This window comes from Seriola lalandi, unplaced genomic scaffold, assembly GCF_002814215.2.
Source record: "Seriola lalandi dorsalis isolate HSWRI2012SDOR001 ecotype SW California unplaced genomic scaffold, Sedor1 jcf7180002054516, whole genome shotgun sequence".
NCBI lineage: Eukaryota > Metazoa > Chordata > Actinopteri > Carangiformes > Carangidae > Seriola > Seriola lalandi.
In genome coordinates, this window is record NW_019525069.1 from 173,715 (window position 1) to 192,101 (window position 18,387).

At 40.4% G+C, this 18,387-nt stretch overlaps 1 protein-coding gene across 1 annotated transcript; it reads right to left on the reverse strand.

Annotated features, from left to right (window-relative positions):
* Positions 1 to 350: 350 nt before the first annotated feature.
* qrfprb (pyroglutamylated RFamide peptide receptor b) lies at positions 351 to 11,132 on the reverse strand. Its single transcript, XM_023413381.2, has 6 exons — positions 10,608 to 11,132; positions 8,973 to 9,131; positions 5,383 to 5,444; positions 4,154 to 4,389; positions 2,398 to 2,495; positions 351 to 2,287 (listed from the first exon to the last, which is right to left on the reverse strand). The coding sequence occupies exons 1-6, from the start codon at positions 10,972 to 10,974 to the stop codon at positions 1,890 to 1,892; spliced, it is 1,320 nt and encodes a 439-aa protein (XP_023269149.1). The 5' UTR covers positions 10,975 to 11,132; the 3' UTR covers positions 351 to 1,889.
* Positions 11,133 to 18,387: the final 7,255 nt, after the last annotated feature.

The window sequence follows — 18,387 nt, forward strand, 5'->3', positions numbered from 1 at the left end:
GCAGTATCCCTTTAAGCTCATACTGTCATACATGTAGTACTGGTTAACTCCGGGGTGTTAAGTAGCTGCAGACATTTGATTGTCTGACAGCATTTGTTCTTTAATTGATTAACCTCATAGACACTGACACAGCTCTTACCCAGTGCATCTCTCTGCAACGTGAACGTTTTGTGGCAGTTTTGGTACATTTTCGGTACATTTTCTGCTGAGTAATTGGAATAGTGCATTAGCAGTTTTGCCAAACCACTGTTATCTGTTCTTAAATAGGTCTCATGTCCCACAGCCGATGTGGCAGCCAGATGTTGGAATTTACTACTAGCTAACATTTTCTTATTAAACTATAAAAGAACCAAGTTGTAATAGATCTTTTTATTTGATGTAAAATTTAAAATAAAAAAGATTGTGACCACATTGGCAAAAAAATCCTGTTTTTGCATGTGAGAAAGAATCTCTAAGAAATGCCACTGACACAGTCGTTAAAGGATAATACTTGTGTGACACAAGCAGAGAATAGAGCTGCATTAAAAATATATTTTTTTTTTTAATTAATGACAATTTCATTTTCAATGCAACATCTTCAAAGTCTGCACAGAACTGTGAATAAAAGCCAAGCTGTTGGTACCGAACATATCATTACAGAACGTGGAACTGACATTAAATATACACCAAAGAGATGATAACATTCACTTAAGCTGCATTTAGACATCGACATTACAAAAATATCCCACAGCAACATTAAGCAAACACATTAGTTGTAAAACCAATTTTGTCCTGTGTGTGTGGGGGTGGTGGGGCACATTTAAAGGTTCAGACCTACAAATTCTCTAAAAGTGGCTTTGATTCATTTTGTCATGACTAAATGAATGTATAAACCAGAGTCATGTTAAACCGTGTCTCATATCTAACATCAAAAAGCTTCACTAATTTAGGGTACAGTCGAGTGAATCTGATTCACTCTAGCATCAAAATAATGAATGACGTGTTTTGTATGTGATTGGGTTTGGTCTAAAAAAAAGGCTGAACATTTAACTCTGTTTCAAAGATTGAGGCATGAAGTCCTCTATTTCAGCTTGTCCCTTTAAAAAAAAAAAAAAAAAAAAAAAAAAAAAAACTGTAAAAGGGCTGTGCTTGCATGGCTGTCTGTTGATCTAACTACTCGGTTTGGCAGTATAAAGTTAAAATAGTTTTCCACACATTACATGAAATAATAAAACTGTTTAACTGAAAGAAAAGTGCAAAGCAGGATTTGCTCTCCTAACAACGAGGGTTTTCGTGATTATCAGATTGGAGTTTTACAAAGAGGTGATGTCTGATCTCCAAAGGATTTCAGAATAAATCATTGCATTAACCTGAACTGAGTTCCATGCTGTATAGCTGACATTTGCTTTTCTTTTGCTGCTAAAAGCGTGGCTGTGTAATGTCTAATGTCCTCTTTGTTGTCATATCTAAGCAGTTCCCACCATAATACCGCAGTGTAACGTTTCCCTCTGACATCATCATTAACTGCTCCCTGAGGGAGGCTGAGGAACTTGCAGATGTCAGAGACATGTCAACGGAAACGATTTCTCGATCCAGAGGTGGTGTATCACTGCTGACCGCTGTGTCCTGATAGCACCCATTGCAGTCTTCACAGGAAAACTGACTCTTTTTTTTGGAATTCCTTCGTTTCCTTCCCTGCTGTACTCCTGACCAGGATGAAAAGAAAAACACTCTCTGGCACCTCAGATATGTTTTCAAGCTGTTGGTTTTTTGTTTGAACCGCAACTGTGAGACACAACATTTCACATCGGATGCACCTACAGCTTTTACTGTCATTTACCAGTGACTGACAGCAAACAGGAAGGTCGAGTCCAACAGCTAAACAGCTTGAACTATGAGCCACTTCCTTCTCATTTGACTTGCGTGGAGCTGTTTGCAGCGAGCTCTGTTTGGATGGTGGAGATTTTTTCTCCTATTATTTCCAGGGAGCTTTCTCCATGCGACGAACTTGAAGGGCCTTTCTCTGCTGAGTGTTGCTTCGAGCTATTGCCTTCATCTGCGTCCAGGAAGGCTTCTCTGCTTTGGGGTTTGATGAACTGCACGCTCAGTTTGGGCGCCACCGCAGCACCGCCCTGCTGGTTCGGTTTTCTGATGCAGTGTGAAAGGGTGGAGACGCAGCTCTTCTTGAAGTTCTCGTTCATGAAGGCATACACTATGGGATTGTTGAAGCTGTTGAAGAACCCGATGGCCTGAACGATGGCGATGATCATGTTTACCGTGACTCCGTCATATTTGTTTTCCAGGTCATCTGGGCAATTACACACAGACAGAGGGTCATAGTGAAACCGATGAACTACACGAAGACTTGAGCTATTTCCGTTTCCCATTAAAATTCATATGGACTCCTGCAATACTTACAATACTCAAACAGCATGTGGACTGTGTGGAATGGTGCCCAGCAGATGGTGAATAACAGAACGATGGTGATCATCATTTTAACGGCTCTTTTCTTTTTCCTGTGGAAGGTCAAAAGAAAAAGTAAAGAAAACAGATCTGTCTTTTCTACTGCAGACATGGTTAATTGTTACAGCAGGAAAAGAACAGATATAACTAGCAACGCTAACGATGGCATTCTTTCATTAAAGTGTGCCAATGAGCTACAGCTGTGAGTCAGTAGGAAAAATATGAGGACTCTGGCAATCACACACCTGAATGGACTGCAACCAATTTTCCCTTGTTTTACCCAATTTGGAGAGGCCAGTACCCATGTACTCCTGTCCTGAGTCCCACTGTTGGCCTGGGGAGTGAGAAAACAGCCATGTGTTTCCTCTAATATGTGTGTCAACGGCAGAAAAAAAATGAAACTTTTTTTTTTTTTTTCTAGACACAGCTCGAAACAACTAATTTTTATGTTCTGGTGACAAGCGTTGGTTATTGTTGAGCTTATCAAATCCAATTCCCACTCTGCTTGTTGTTTCAAACAAAGAAACAACAAACCAATTGTGATTCTCCGCCTTGTTTCCCTACTATATCTCAACGAAGCACCAAGTTACCAGACTACATTACTGGGCAATTTAACATTGTGTTAATGCAAACACAACAGCTCCTTGAAGGCTTTTACTGTGAAGCAACTTTGTGTAGCCTTAAATGCCACCATAGAGCAGTTTAATGACATAAAAAACACTGTGCTTTGAATAATAATAAAATGTTGGTTTTCCACAAAAGAGTTGAATTACCAAATTGGAAATTCTTAAAATCACATTTACTCCTTCGTCATTGAAAAATACATAATCTATGAATATGTTAAGTTTAACTTCTAAATGTTTTCCAGTTTCGACATCACACTCATAGTTCATATTGAACTGTGATCGGCTTTGAAAGTAGTTGTGATGTCACTAAATCATGTTGTGTGTTTGTTTTAAAGCAGATGAATGTGACAATACAGTACATACAATAAGTACAATACACACTGGCTGCACTGCAGAGACTGCTGTCATTAGATGTGCCTGTGATGAAATTACAGCTTTTCTAAAAAGCATCTAGACGCTTCCAATTTATGTCGTCCTTTGGTGACCGACATCAACGTGGTGACATCTGTCTGTCACCTGTCCGCTCCAGATAAACTCCAGTTCTGACCTTCAACAGCCTAAAACTACAGATGTTTACATTCAGTAGCAAAGTAAAATGTAGCAAGCACAAGGTCAAACTGGATGGATAGGTGTCCAAGGTGTCTATGTTTGAGTTTAACCGTAAAGGCAAAGATTTTACCCTACCCTAACCATAACCTCCTTTTTCTTACCTCTTGCCTTATTACTAAATATAAACACGGGTAGGCAACAATTAAAGGTTTAAGCTTATACGCATTTTATATTTGTGCATTGTTACCACTTAAATATGTTTTCTAACCAACATATCTTTTGGTCGTATAGATAAAATATCTCTGAAATTCCTGCCACTGGTATTTTTGGCTTGGTTGTGCATTGAACGGCAGTGGCTGTCGGTGGCAAGCCAGTGAGGGATCATGCTTTTTGTTGCTGCAACTCCTACTGGTAATTCAGGTACCTACACACAAGGGTCAGAGGACCTGCACTTAACTTTTTAGTTGTCTTACCTTGAACAGTTAAAGCAAATAAACGTTGAACAAGTACTGCTAGTACTCTGCTGTCTAACTTACCTTGAGATCTTACTGATCTCCCTGTGGTTCATGGTGTTGAGGACTGAGGAGTCGCCCACCCTCTTGCGGATCCACAACTCGATGCCAATACGCGTGTAGAGGAACAGCATGGCTGCCAAAGGGAGCAGGAAAAGGGCCACCATGATAAAGGTGGTGTACACCTGCCTGTGAGTCAGAGAGCGCCAACTCTCCTGACAGCAAACGTGGTAATGATCGTACAAGAAGTCGTACTTCACCTGGGAGAGGGAGGAAGAAAAAGCTCCTTGTCAGTGCTAACTCGTGTATTACCTTGGGGAGGACATAACACATGGGAGGGTCATGCTGTCCCCTTTACTTGCATCTACAACCAACTAATAGTTGCTAGTATGTTGCCAATTGAGCAAGTGTTTCACTTGTGTATTACAAAACCTTAATTTCTGATTGTGTTTTTGATTCAGGTGGTGAGGTGTTCAGGAATTACGAGTGTTTTCCTGAAAAACATGACTGAACAAAAGTTCTGTGCCTTGAAAGTTACCACTTGTTCCTGTTAATGTGCTCCTTTGACATCACCTGGTTTATTCTGTATCCCCAAAACTAAGCCTTATTGCAGTGTACCAATGCCTTATTCACTGCTTATCAATTAAAAAAAAATGGCATTGGCTATACCAGTGTTTTGTGACACTATACATTATTGACAGCATTTTGCTCGACTGTATTGTATACAGAATGCAAATTAGCTGGTGAGGTAGACTACTAAGCAGTTGTCAGCCACGCAGTGTGAGAGTCTCTTCTTTTCACCAGTTACAGTATGTGTTGTCCATGACATCCAGAAACTGTTGAAGTTTAAGGTGCATTTTAGGACAGGGTTGGAGGACTGAAAGTAAAAAATAGGATGCTGAACAGCCTTCCTGAACTTGTGTTCACTGGAACTGCTACCAGGTATCAAGGTATCTGTGTAGATGGATGGGAACATTACTCTCTGCATCACTCTGTTTCATCCAATCTGTGAATTCCCCTGTTTTCATAAATGCTATATGTCAAATTACTGTTTTATTTTCCTTAAGTGCTGTAAGATGCAGTCGTCTATGGTAATCACTCTCGATATTTACAGTTCTCCGTTCTTCTGAGCTGAATCGCTTTTCTAATATTGACTTGCACAACAGGAGTGTGATTTTTGCTTTTGCAGTGACAGCTGAAGGAAGCTACTGAAATTAATTTTGTGATGGGTTGCTTTGAAAAGCACCACTTACCTGTAACTGTTGCACAAACAGCATTGGTGAACCCACAATCACTGAGGCAATCCATACAAGCCCTACAGGATGCAGAGAGGTGTGTTATACAAACATATAGAGTCTGAAAATAAAACTCTTATTAATACACGGCATACAGTTTGACAAATACAGCATCTGCCAAGTCACCAGTACATTTCTATGATTTCAGCTTCGACAGTGTGAGACCACAATGCTCTGATTTACCACAGCATGCCACACTTCCCAAAGCTTATTCACGTAATTAAACTTAATTTCAGTGTTTTGGTCTTTTCTTACCTGATATATCAGCATTACCTAACCTTTTCACTTACCAAATACACATACATAAATGTTTAAACTCACCATCTCAGATGAAGGAACAATGATTTAAGAGCTTATAATTTTCAAACGGACAATTTGGTTCTATTTTACTCATATTTAAGTAGAGCTTGAAAGAAGTTTTTAGACCAATAATGATGTTATAGATTAAAAACAACAGTAGCACTTCATGTATTGTATAAATATATTGTAGCCTGTGCAATATGTATGTGCTGCCACTTCTTTTTGCATATCTGCCAACATATATGTTAATGGCAGTGTATCTACTTAGCAGAGTCTGCAGTCGCATGTGATGTAATTCATGAGACTGTTGTGAGAGTACAGACCCCATACCCTGATGTAGTCATTGCAATATCGGGGTGATTTTAACCATGTTAATCTCACCTCTCACCTCACTGGCTTCACTCAGTATGTTGACTGTCCCACAAGGGAAAATAAGACACGTGATCTGTTGTATGCAAATGTCAAGGAGGCCTACACAGCTTCAGCTCTACCACCACTTGGCAGATCAGATCATAATCTGGTTTTTCTTCAGCCTTCCTACAAGCCCTGTGTACTGAGGCAGGCTGCAACCACCCGCTCATTCAGGAACTGGACCCTGGAGGCCAGTGAGTCTTTAAAGGACTGTTTTGATTGCACAGATTGGAATATACTGTTGAAGTCACAGGAAAATGATAAAAGCAAGGACCCTGACCTTGATAGAATGGTTGAATGTACAACGGACTACATTCATTTCTGTATGGACACTGTAGTACCAGCAAGGACTGTACACTGCTTTCCAAACAACTAACCCTGGATCACCAGTAACATCAAGACCCTCCTCAACCAGAAAAAGGAGGGCTTCAGGGATGGAGACAGGGAGAAGAAGCTCAGGTGTGTGCAACATGAGCTGAAGTCGATATTCAAGCTGCAGCACAACAACACCAGAGAGGTGTGGAAGGGGATGAGGATCATCACTGGCTATAAAGAGAAGAAAAGCCAGGCAACACCAGGTGATGTGGACAAAGCCAATGAGTTCAACCTGTTCTACAACAGATTTGACACAGCCTCACCTGCTCTCTGTCCCACTGCTTCAGCTGCAGCTTCTCCTCCTCTCCTACAGTCTGGTGGCCCTCACATCACACATCATCAAGACCCTGGAACAGCTTCTTCTCCACCTTTTGAGGCCACAGGTTAAACATGCACCCCCTACAGTTCGCCTACAAAAAACATATTGGAGTGGATGATGTGGTCCTGTAGATGCTCCACCGACCCTTTCTTACTTGGATGAGCCAGGTAGTTACATGAGGGTTATGTTCTTTGATTTCTCAAGTGCATTTAACACCATCCAACCCCACATTCTTAAAGACAAGCTTGAAGGGATGGGGGTGGATCCCTGCTTCACATCCTGGATTCTGGATTACCTGACACAACGACCACAGTAGGTCAAGCTGGGTAACTCTCAGGGACAGTGATGAGCAGTACTGGGGCTCCACGGGTGACTGTTCTGGCTCCATTCCTGTTCACCTTGTATACGGCGGACTTTAAATACAACAGTCCTGCCACATCAAGAAATACTCAGATGACACAGCTATTGTGCCGCGTATTGGGAACGGGCAGGAAGAGGAGTACAGGGATCTGACGATGGCCTTCAGTGAATGGAGTGACAAGAACTGCCTCCTTCTAAACACCTCCAAGACCAAGGATATAGTCATTGACTTTCAGAGGTCTAGGCCCACCCTTCAGCCAGTCAATATTTAAGGGAAGGACATTGAGGTGGGTGCACACTTATAAATACCTAGTTGTGCACCTGGACAGTAAACTGGACTGGTCCCTGAACACAGATGCCATCTACCGGAAGGAGCAGAGCCGGCTCTTTTTCCTCAGGGAGCTCAGGTCAGCAGCATGTCCGACATGAACACAAAGAGACTGGACAAGCTGGTCAAAAAGGCTTGGTCTGTGCTTGGCATGAGTCCGGACTCACTCAGGACTGTTGTGGAAGATCCATGCAATGTAAGATGGAGGCCATCTTGGACAATACCCACCATCCTCTCCACAACATTCTGGTAAGACAGAGAAGAGAACGTCTCATCTCACTGCGCTGCAGGACAGAGAGGTTCAGGAGATCCTTCTTTCCCACTGCCATCAGGCTATACAACACCTCAGCCAAAAAAGGTAGTTGACTCATTTAATTATTATTGTTTATTTATTATTAACTGCTTTTTATTATTATCAACAATGAGCTAATCTATCTATCTATCTATCTATCTATCTATCTATCTATCTATCTATCTATCTATCTATCTATCTATCTATCTATCTATCTATCTAATAAGGACCTGCTGCTATATGAGTCAGCTGACCTTTAAGGCTTGTGATACAGTATATCCACTATAGTGGCAGATCAGGGCCTCCATAGAAAAAGAATATGTTCCTTCTTAAACTAGGAAATTTAGAATTTCTACTTCTGCACTATATAAACATAACTACATGTGGTTAGACTTGTGGCGGTTACTAGATTGTATATGTTGCAGTCAGAGCAGAGAGGGTTGTCGCGAAGCCATCACAGATGACTTCCATTCAAAACTTTCTGTCATTGTTGTCATCTGTTGTCTGCTACTGACTTTATTTCCTTTTATTCGTTAAGTTCTCTTTGCCGCTGAACGTGGTTTCTTTCTGGGAGCATAGCTTTGGCCATCGTTGTGTTTATAATCTTCAGGGCAGATTTGAGGCGGCAGTGAGTCGCTATCGGAAAGTGACAGGACAGGATGGGACAGGGATAACTGGTTAGCATGCTAACTTCAGAGGAAGAAAAGATGTGATAGAAACAAGAGTTAACATTGCAGTTGCTTTACACCACTGGATACAGCTCGTGATGAGTAAAGCAATTAGTTTGATGCTGAACTCGGAACATTTCTTCTAGACTGATAAGTAAATAGCTGTAAGTGCTAACATTGGCTAAGTAGCAATAGAAAAATGTACAGATAGATCCTTTAATGTCTCGGGAAGTAGGAACAACCAGTCAGCTTTGGACACTTTGAGCTGGAGTTAGAAACTTTGGGCACTGTGAGCTGCCATAGAAGGATGTTATGGGTAACTATAGGTCACAGAGGCTTGCAAAGGATCTCACCCTGAAATGTGGTGTAACTGTTAGAAATGTAACTTTGTATGAATCAGTGCAGCCTTTAACTTGTTCACAGAACAAATGTGTCCTTGATCACACAAACACATACACTCTTACATAATGAGCCACTCTTGCAAACATGGAATACCTAGCATCTTGTATGCTCTTTTGGACGAGTATTGTCTCCTCATTTTCAGGGGAAAGACAATCCCCTGGTACCTCTCAATGGCAATGCAGGTCATTGTGAGGATGCCTGTCACTATGGCTGTAGTCTGTACAAAAGGAACTGTCTTGCAAACCAGAACCCCTGCAGGGATAAACAGAAGGATAAAACAGTGAGGTACTGAGATACAGCAGAAAACATACATATTTATTAAAGTTCACATCACTCCTATTGTTTGGTCAGAGACTGGAAAGGGAGGCAAGCTCTTCCTCATCCTTTTCATTCCCCTGCAGGGTTTAATTGGAGTGACAACACGACCATCTCTGATTATACTTGAACGCATTGATCACACATATTTCACAGCTAATGAAGCACAGAGCTGAAACCCAGATGGAAATGTACACTGTAGGTAAGACCCACATGCCAGGTTGACCCTGATTCACCATGAACTAATTATGACCGTATTTTAATGGGAGCACATGCTTCAAGCTGGACTTCTATTGCTATGATACACTGACTGTCAGTCGTCAGCTGCACTTCTATGAAGCGCCCTTATTGGTATCAGGTGTGAACACAATTTTGCAAACTGATAAATATAATGAAACCCACTTTAATAGCCATACAATTATATTCCACCTGTAAAGCAAATAATGCCCAGTTTCTGTTGACTCTCGGTGCCTTTTATCTTCTCATAGAGTGGTTGTATATTATCAGGCGTCCTTTAAAATTTTATGAAATTCAATAATGCACAACAGTAACAATGCATTATACAGTGAGATGCCAGCACCTCAAATAAGAGGCACAGATAGTTTAATCAACACCCCTGACTTGCAGATTTTTGCAAGAGTACTGCATAGAATTGCATTAGGTTATAATTGCATTTTATTGCAATATATAGTCTCCACCCTTGGCAAAGTTAGACATAAGAATCACAAACTCAGCAACCACTCCATTATTTAAAGTTTCTGCTGGCTATTGCAAAAGCTAAAAAAAACTGCTCATCAATAGATTTATTAATCTTTGTCCTGTGGATATATATTTTCCACCCCACCTCCTGTCCTCACCTCAGAGTCCAGTCTTACAGTACGGAGTCTTACAGTTTTACAGTATGAACAGCAGGCAGGTTAGAACCAGGGGTAGCTCACTTTGTTCCTCTCCTGACATAGAAATGCTCTGCTTTTCTTTCTTTTTTTCCTGTGCCCCCTGTGCTCAAGCTGTCATTTATTTGAAGGTATTACCACCTGCTGCAGCTACCTGGGTTCTCCTTGAAAGATCATTCCTTTAAGGGATCAATGCTGTGCTTGCACTCTGGTTGACATAATTAGCTGGGTTTAATTGTCTTCACTGCTTTGTTTGTTTGGCGTTTATTGGCTTCCGTTGCTTACTATGAGTAAATGACGGACTTCTTTGATTTCATAGCCTGCATAATTATTATTTAAATTATTTGCTCAGTTAAACTGATGCGTTGTGCAATTAATGCAACTATAAGACTGTTCTTACTTCTATCAGCAGTTGCCTTAATTTTTCTAAATTCAAATCCTTCTTCACGTCGATGATGATTGTTATTCCTGAGATGGTCTTAAAAAGTAGGAAATGTAAGTTTTCAGGTTTCAAACTCACCCCCGAACCATTCAGAAGAGATGTTCTGCAGCAAAGTAAAAGGTATGCAGAAGAAAGTGATGAGCAGGTCGCTGACCGCCAGAGAGCAAATGAAAATATCTGTCGCCGTTTGTATCGCCCGTTTCTTCACAACTATGTAGATGACCAAACTATTTCCAGCCAGAGCCAGGACGAAAATAACCACGTACATGATCACGAAGGTGGTCTTAGCGCTGTACGGCAACTCGGGGATGTAGACGAGCGGCTGGATGTTGTAAGTGTTGATGAACTCCTGGCGGCTCAGGTTGTAGAGCTGGAGCATCTCCTGAAGCACTTCAGGAGTTATTTTAGCGGTCCCCTGCCCCGAATCTGTCGAAGCTGCTGCCATCCTGATGCGTGTCTTCAATCCTCAAACAAACTTAATCGCACGCAGAAGTAAAACAAAACAAAACAAAACAAAAAAAAAAACACTGGAGGTTTAAAGCTGAAACCTGCCGCTCTGCTTCCTTCATCCAGCAAAACCTGCTGCTGTCGCTGCTGCAGCTGTTGCTCCTTGTGTCTGAGCGTAGTGTGTGAGCGTGTGTGTGTGTGTGTAGACCATATATGGACAGTAATGATATGATGACTTATGGAGGGACGTTTTAAATCTATTTATATTTGACAGCCTATAGTGGAAACACAAAAACAAAATACACATTATGTAAATCATTATACAATACCTTGTTATTGCAATTTAGGAAATACATTTGATAACAGTGCTTGAGTCTTTTTGGCAATTGTGTCTTAAAGCAAGACTGTGTCTCTTTTGACAAAAGAAATGACACATTATTCCTCCTACAAATAAAAAAGTTAAATTGCAATAACACGCAGCCTTGCATAATTAATTACACTCAGGGGTTCTGCTGCTACAGCCTCACTTGGTCTGGTATGACCAGTGGCGTGATGACTTTAACCATAAATTGGCCTTTGTTTGAATCTGGATTTCAATCTCTTATTACACATTACTCATTGAAAAAGTAATGCTTTACTAATTACTCGGCAGCAAAAATAAGTTACATGACTTTACTTACTTACTTACTTACTTACTTACTACTCAGCCCAGGTCTGTTAAAGGTGCCTTTAAACTCTTCCAAATCTTCCACACCTACATGTTGCATCTTTTGTATTCAACTCTTATTGAAATAGAAAGGCAGAAGAAGAGACATTGTGGTTTGACAAGCAGCCCTCGGTGACTGCACACAGCTCTCCAGAAGGAGCAGCAGTGAAACAATAGTGTCCACCGTTTCCCCTGTTTCTCTGTACCGCCGCTTTCTGGGGTTACGTAAGGTCATGGGTTGGTGATGAATAGTTGGGGTTAGGGTGAGATCAGTTTAAGAATCTCAGAAGACGACTAGCCGGGGTTAGGGATAAGGTTGGATGCAGGTTGGGGTAAATACATATCGATGGGGTGACAGAGATTGACAATGAAGGAGTCTTTGGTCACAGAAACCACCCACCAGTGAGACAGCAAACAAGCCACCAAGTTAACAGAGATCAGTAACTGTACTGTAATTACAGAATTTCAGATTGTGTATTACACAACTCTTTAGGACTGTTCTCTACCTGGGCTACTAATACATTACGTTCAGCATTTACTTTTGCCCTGTGTTGTATGTATTTGCAGTGCATGTGTTGTCAAATTGAAGATGTTTTCTACTTTGTTAAGTTGCAGTGTGTTGAGCTCTCAGGGCCACTGTAAAAAAATCAAATCAAAAAATTGTCATTCTTAAAAAGCAGTGTAAATAAAAAAAACACACATTACAGCTTTAATACACTATGATTTTAATAAAGCACCACTAAATCCCAAAATGTGGTGTTAAATAACACTTACATCCCAAAATATGGAATTATATGAATTTTTAAATAATAGTGTCCTGCTCAAAGGCCGCACAAGGATAAATGCTTGCAATTTTCTTTGATTTATAAATGTCACCTTATCATTACAGCCCACTTTCCTGTAAGATATTCTGTTGAATCTGTTTGATTTCCACTGTAAAATAACAATTTGCCTTTGTCTTGCGTGTTCTTCTAAAGATTAATGTGTGACTCAACCCCAGTCATTGTGATGGGGCTGAGACATTCAATTAAAGTAAAGGGCAAACCCCAGAGAGACTGCATTAAAAATATTTCTCAAAGTCCACTTCTCAGCCCGGGTTTTTGAGTACAAACACCACCGATCAGGCTTTCATTCAACAACTTCGTGAATAGAACCTGAGTTTAGCCTTGGATCACGTCATTCCCTAAAAACTGACTGTAAAAGTGAGTTCTCATGCCCTAAACCCTGCTATCACGTTCCAATTACACAGTTCAAGTTGAAAAGAACTAGATGTCGCCTCTCTTTGGTTCCATTAAATTGAATGATATTCAATTCTTTATAGCCGTGACCTTAGACACATAATTTGGGCACAGCGATGTGTTGTCAAATGACAGATTTTATACACAGTGATGACATATTTATGCTGATTTCATGCAACCTGGCTGTACACCAAGCTGTATAAAGATATTAAGTGTGAATGATGGGTTACGTCCTTCAAGGTGGTGTGTCATGGTGACAGTTCCTCTGTCCTTATCTCCTCCCTCTTGCCACTGGTTTTATCTGATTAATCTGCGTAACAGCATCTCCAGTCACTTCAGAGTAAGCTCTGGCAGCATTCATCACCTGTCCAACAACCGCCACTGCTGAGTTTTCCTGCTCCTGCTTTGTACTTGAACCTGTCCTCCCAGGCACGTGTCATTCAACATCGGTGTATATATAGAGGACCAGATAACAGTTATTATCTGCCAGACAGTACGTTACCAAAGTGTTCCAGTTAGTGTTTATGACCTGTTTCCTGTCTATCTTAGTCCTCTGGATTTTTTTTTCTGGTCTGACTGCCTCTCTCTTGTTGGCAAGCTTCCTATTTGGGCGATTTGATAGTTCTGACGGTTCTGCTTTCAGGGTCTAGTTTGGGATCCAAGTTCTGTCCAAGACTGCTAAAAAAGAGTGTAAAATCCCAGAGTGACATTCTCTCATGAGAATTGTCTATACTGAATGCTTAAGGGGTGCTGCTGCTAATGCTGGGGTTGTTATAAATACATCTAGCTGTCAACTTCTTTTCCAAGCAGTTTTTTGCACAGCACAGTAATCAATGAGCTCCAGGTTGAAGAGTGGTTGCGCAAGTATTACTGATATAGCACTGAAATAATGATGTACACTCGTTTTGGTTTGTTGTCTATCTTGGTTGGTGAAGCAGTCCCAGACAACAACAAACCTGCGCTGCTCTGGTCCATCCTATATAACTACATTATGTAGTGCATCAAGAAATGCAATAATACGTGCTGTGTTGTAGGTCCCTAGGGCGGCATGGTGATGGAGGACTCCTGCAGATGGCACACAAGGTGATATTTTCCCCGTGCTGCCCAGGGAAATTCACAATGGCTCTTTGTCATATAATATTTCTGCCCCAACACCTGGTTTTCCCCAGACTGAAGCCTGCCTCATCAATGAAAACAGACTCAGGAGGCTGTGCAGCTGCATATGGTGAATATGGTTTAAAGTAACTCCGGTGTAAGGATTACATTGTCTACATTTTCACACAAAGATGAAGCCGGGGGTGGGTTGGCTCAGTTTGGCAGATGCCCCCACAGACAACATCCCCAGAATGGGGGCAGTAGTGCCCTTGGTCACATATTGCTTTGTCTGATGGTATCCATTGGCAACACCCCACAATCTACTGTCATTATCACAAAGGTCTTTGGCTCTAACAATGTGGAACCCTGTACAGCTCCTTCATTGTATTGGTGTAGTGGAGTATTTAGTGTATTGATGTTGACACAAGATGCGGTGTCAATGTTCTGATACTATTAGTATTATGGGATATTGTTTGATCTGTGATGATTTGCTTTCATAGTTGATGTAAGCGGATGGTGCTGTTTGCCAGCACTAGATTAGCAATGGCCAGTTCCTTTTCACGGGTGAACAGATGTTGGCTTCCACCCTGAAGAGGTCATCTGGCAGTTCTGTTGAAAATGCAAGAACATGATGTCATGGGTTAGGTCCTTTTTTTTACACACTTTACTGTCTGTACGTTACACAGTCACATTGAAACTGTATTGCACGTACTGTACTTCACAGCAAAGGCACAGGCCTAATATAGTTTGACTACATTCTATTGATCCAGAAGGATGTACAGCAATTACAAAGATACAATCTAGTAGAAAGTTGAAGACATGCCTGTTCTCCAGTCTAAATGTCCGTAATATGGATGGTACCGTGTAGCAACTGAGGTTGGGCTGGAATCTCAATCAATCAATCAGTCAAACTTTATTTGTGCAGCACTTTTCATACACGCAGTGTTTTACCTTAACTCAGAATGCACATGTGAAGACACATGTAAACAATCAGCTCACACCGAAATCAGAGCGTGATCACCATAAATACGAGTCAGGTCTGCTCTTTGGTGTGCACAACAATGAAGGACAATTTTGCAGAAAGAATTAGAAGAAGAGGTGTTCTAGTTAGAGGAGGAAGAGCAAGAGGAGAAATAGGAAGAGGAGAAAGAGGAAAGGGAGTGGCGAGAGGACAGGTCAGAGGAAATAGGACAATTCTTACAGATGACATCAGAGACAGGATAGACAGTAGTTGCAAAACTGTATAGGCCTACTGTATTTTACAGTACAGTATGTTCATGTCATCTTCAGTTCACTATTGAGAATAAAGAGATATTGTTTCCCCATTGCATTTGTGTTCATATTTAAAGCATGCTACAAATGAGAAATGTCAAAAAACATACAGTAATAATGTTTTTATACTCAGCATATATCATTAGAAAAGTAGAGATATTGTATATTTAGCACAGTCGTGTGCAGTTGGCGGTGGAAAGATGTAGTATGTATTTGGTGTTTGGGTGTAAAGTTTGGAAGCTGAAGTATTGTTTTTAGAAGAGTTTATTTAGTTTTTGATGTAGTGCTTGCTTTTGCAAGAGATGTAAGATGTTTTGTATTTTGTGTAAATGGTTTTGGTTTGTGTGTATGGAGCTTTGACAAACGGGGCCCTAGTTTCAGGAACTGTGTTTTTGCAATAGTGAAAAACTGTAATGTAATCCCTACTGACTCAGGTCCACTCTGTTTTCTTTACAATTGTATACAGTTTTTAACTTTTGTAATAATCTGCCCAGCCTCCCTCAGTGTCAGGCAATGATTTATGACACGGTCCACCAGAGTGTCCCTAATGTCATCTGAAATATGTGTCCGTCTATTGCAAGGTTTTCTTTGTTCTTGCCTTTGCCCTTCCTCTCACTCTCACTGCTCCCATGTTTGCAAAGTTCTCACAAAAGCTTACCGTTTAGGTCTATATGTAGTGCTGAGGATCAGACTGATTGGTGTGTTTTCAGTGTGTGTGTTTGTGTGTGTGTGTGCACGCGTGTGTGTGGTGCCCTGTTCCGGTGTGTTTTGCAGTTTGTGTTTTCCCATTGATTGCAAGATTTAAGAGAATTTTTGTAGTATTCGTTGTCGATTGTTGTAGTGTTGTAGTATTTAAAACAGAGTGTAAAGCAGACAATGTGTTTGTACTTTTGGTTCCTTTTGTGTAAGGCATGATTACAAAAGTTAAAAACTGAATAAAACTATAAAGAGAACACAGCGGGACTGAAACAACAACAGAGCCAACAATGTCAGTAAGGATTAAATTAAAACTAAATACACTGCATACACATAATTTTATAACATATATTTGTTAAATAAACGACCCTCAAAGGATATGTGGTACACCTAATGGATGGATGAATGGATGGAAGCTTAATCTAGAAATGGTTTCTTCCTGATAAATTTGATGTACCGAGCAGCTCAGAAAATGCAGGTAATAAAAGTGGCATAAAAAAAAAACCTGCACAGGAAAAGGCTGATAGAAAAGTCCCAGAGCAGTATGTATTTTGGAGCCGGATGAGCTTTACAGTAATAATCTGAACTGAAGGTACAGCGGAGCAACCTCTCTTTATTCAACCCGACAGTTAAGTAAATGGAAAAATTGTTCACCTGGGCTGAATGCATGAATACAAACGAAGAGAAAAGGTGAGAGGAGGCACCAGTTTTATGTGCTCTGTTCACCACAACAGACATAACAAGGCCTGTCTCTCACAGTGCACATTTGATTCAGATGGGTAAGGACTGATGCATTCATTTTTAGATGCCAATAAGCTGTTGGAGGTCACAAGTTAAAAATATGTGCTGTTTTAAATTGTTAAATTAATCGAATATTAAGAGCTATAACTGCCACTGCATGCAGAAAAACTTGAGCCTCACAAAATGTCTAGAAAGAGCTGCTTTCTCCTGCACTTTATCTTGTTTGTTTTGTATTGATTCCTGGCTGACGTGCAATGCATAAAAATATCACTTTTTTAGTTGTTTTGTTGTGCTGGGATTTTGTGATGGTGAAAAATTCAACTAACTATACAGGCATCTCCAGGAAGCTGACAATTATGATATAACTTTATATTTCATAGAACTTTTTTTTTTTTTGTTATAAATGATAAATAATTTATAAGAAAAGTGATTAAAAAAATAGTGAAACAATAAAAAATAGGAGGTAGAAAACATGTATTTGTCGTTTCTTTATATACTTACCTGATGAAATGACAAATACCAAAAAAGTGACTTGGTCAAGTTCAGTCCAATAAAAGTCCATTTAGGAAATGATTTACAGATGTTTTTCATTGTAAAATGTGGGACTGAAAAGGCTTTTCATTCTATTGGGACAAACCAAAGAACTGTCTGTCTGAGGATCTTGGGCTGTGCAGCGGCTTAAAGGGGATGTAGGGCGAGAGTGATGCGCCTTAAATGTTATTGGTAAAATCAATATTTAACTCACAGGTTGCCAGTCAAGGGATGTTAGAACGGGAGTAATGTGTTCTCTTTTCCTGAACTTTGTCGAAAGTTTAGCCTCAAATGAGAGAAGCACGATTGCAACATCCTAGTCAACATTTTCAAAGGAAAAGTCGAAGTCAAATATTGCCTTGAAATTATGCGCATTTCACTGAGTTATAAACAACCAAGCTGCAAGGGAAGAAGAATTATCGCTAAAGGAGAGCTGCATTAAAGAATCTCATGTTTGGATTTGAAAAACCTTGTACATGGAGCTGAAAAACAAGTCAAGAGTTGGACAACATGAATCATTTGTGGTTGATTTGTATTTTTAGTCAAGAGTTCACAATTTTCTTTCAGCAATTATGAAAACATTTTTACACAAATGGTTAATATTTTATACGACTCTGGATAAGCAGGGATGTAACCTGAAACTGGTCTCAGTGGCAGAGTTTTTTAAGATAAACACAAGAAGCTTGTGCTACAGAAAATGGACCAGACTCAGTGAATAGCTCCCTAAGCTTAACATGTCCTATGATAACTATTAATTTAGCTATACAGACTAATGAGCAGTGATAACTAACTGAGCAGTGATAACTAACATGTCTTTGGGGTCATCAGGTGGGAACCTCCTTTCACCAGTGTTTCGTCTAGTTGGTCCCACGACAACTCCAGGAGGCTAGACAGTGATCACTGGCGTCCCAGAGTCACTACCCTAATGCCAGCCATCACTGCTCCTCACACCACGACTATTTCCTTTATCTTGCCTATGCTACCACAAACAACACCATCATCAACTCTGACAAAACACACTAGCAGATTAAGCAGATTCAGCAAACAAACTCCCCTAAACAGTTGGAGAAAGTGGCGGCCATTTTGAATGAGGGAGGTAGAGTCAAGGAGAGATGCCTTTTGAGCTAAACTC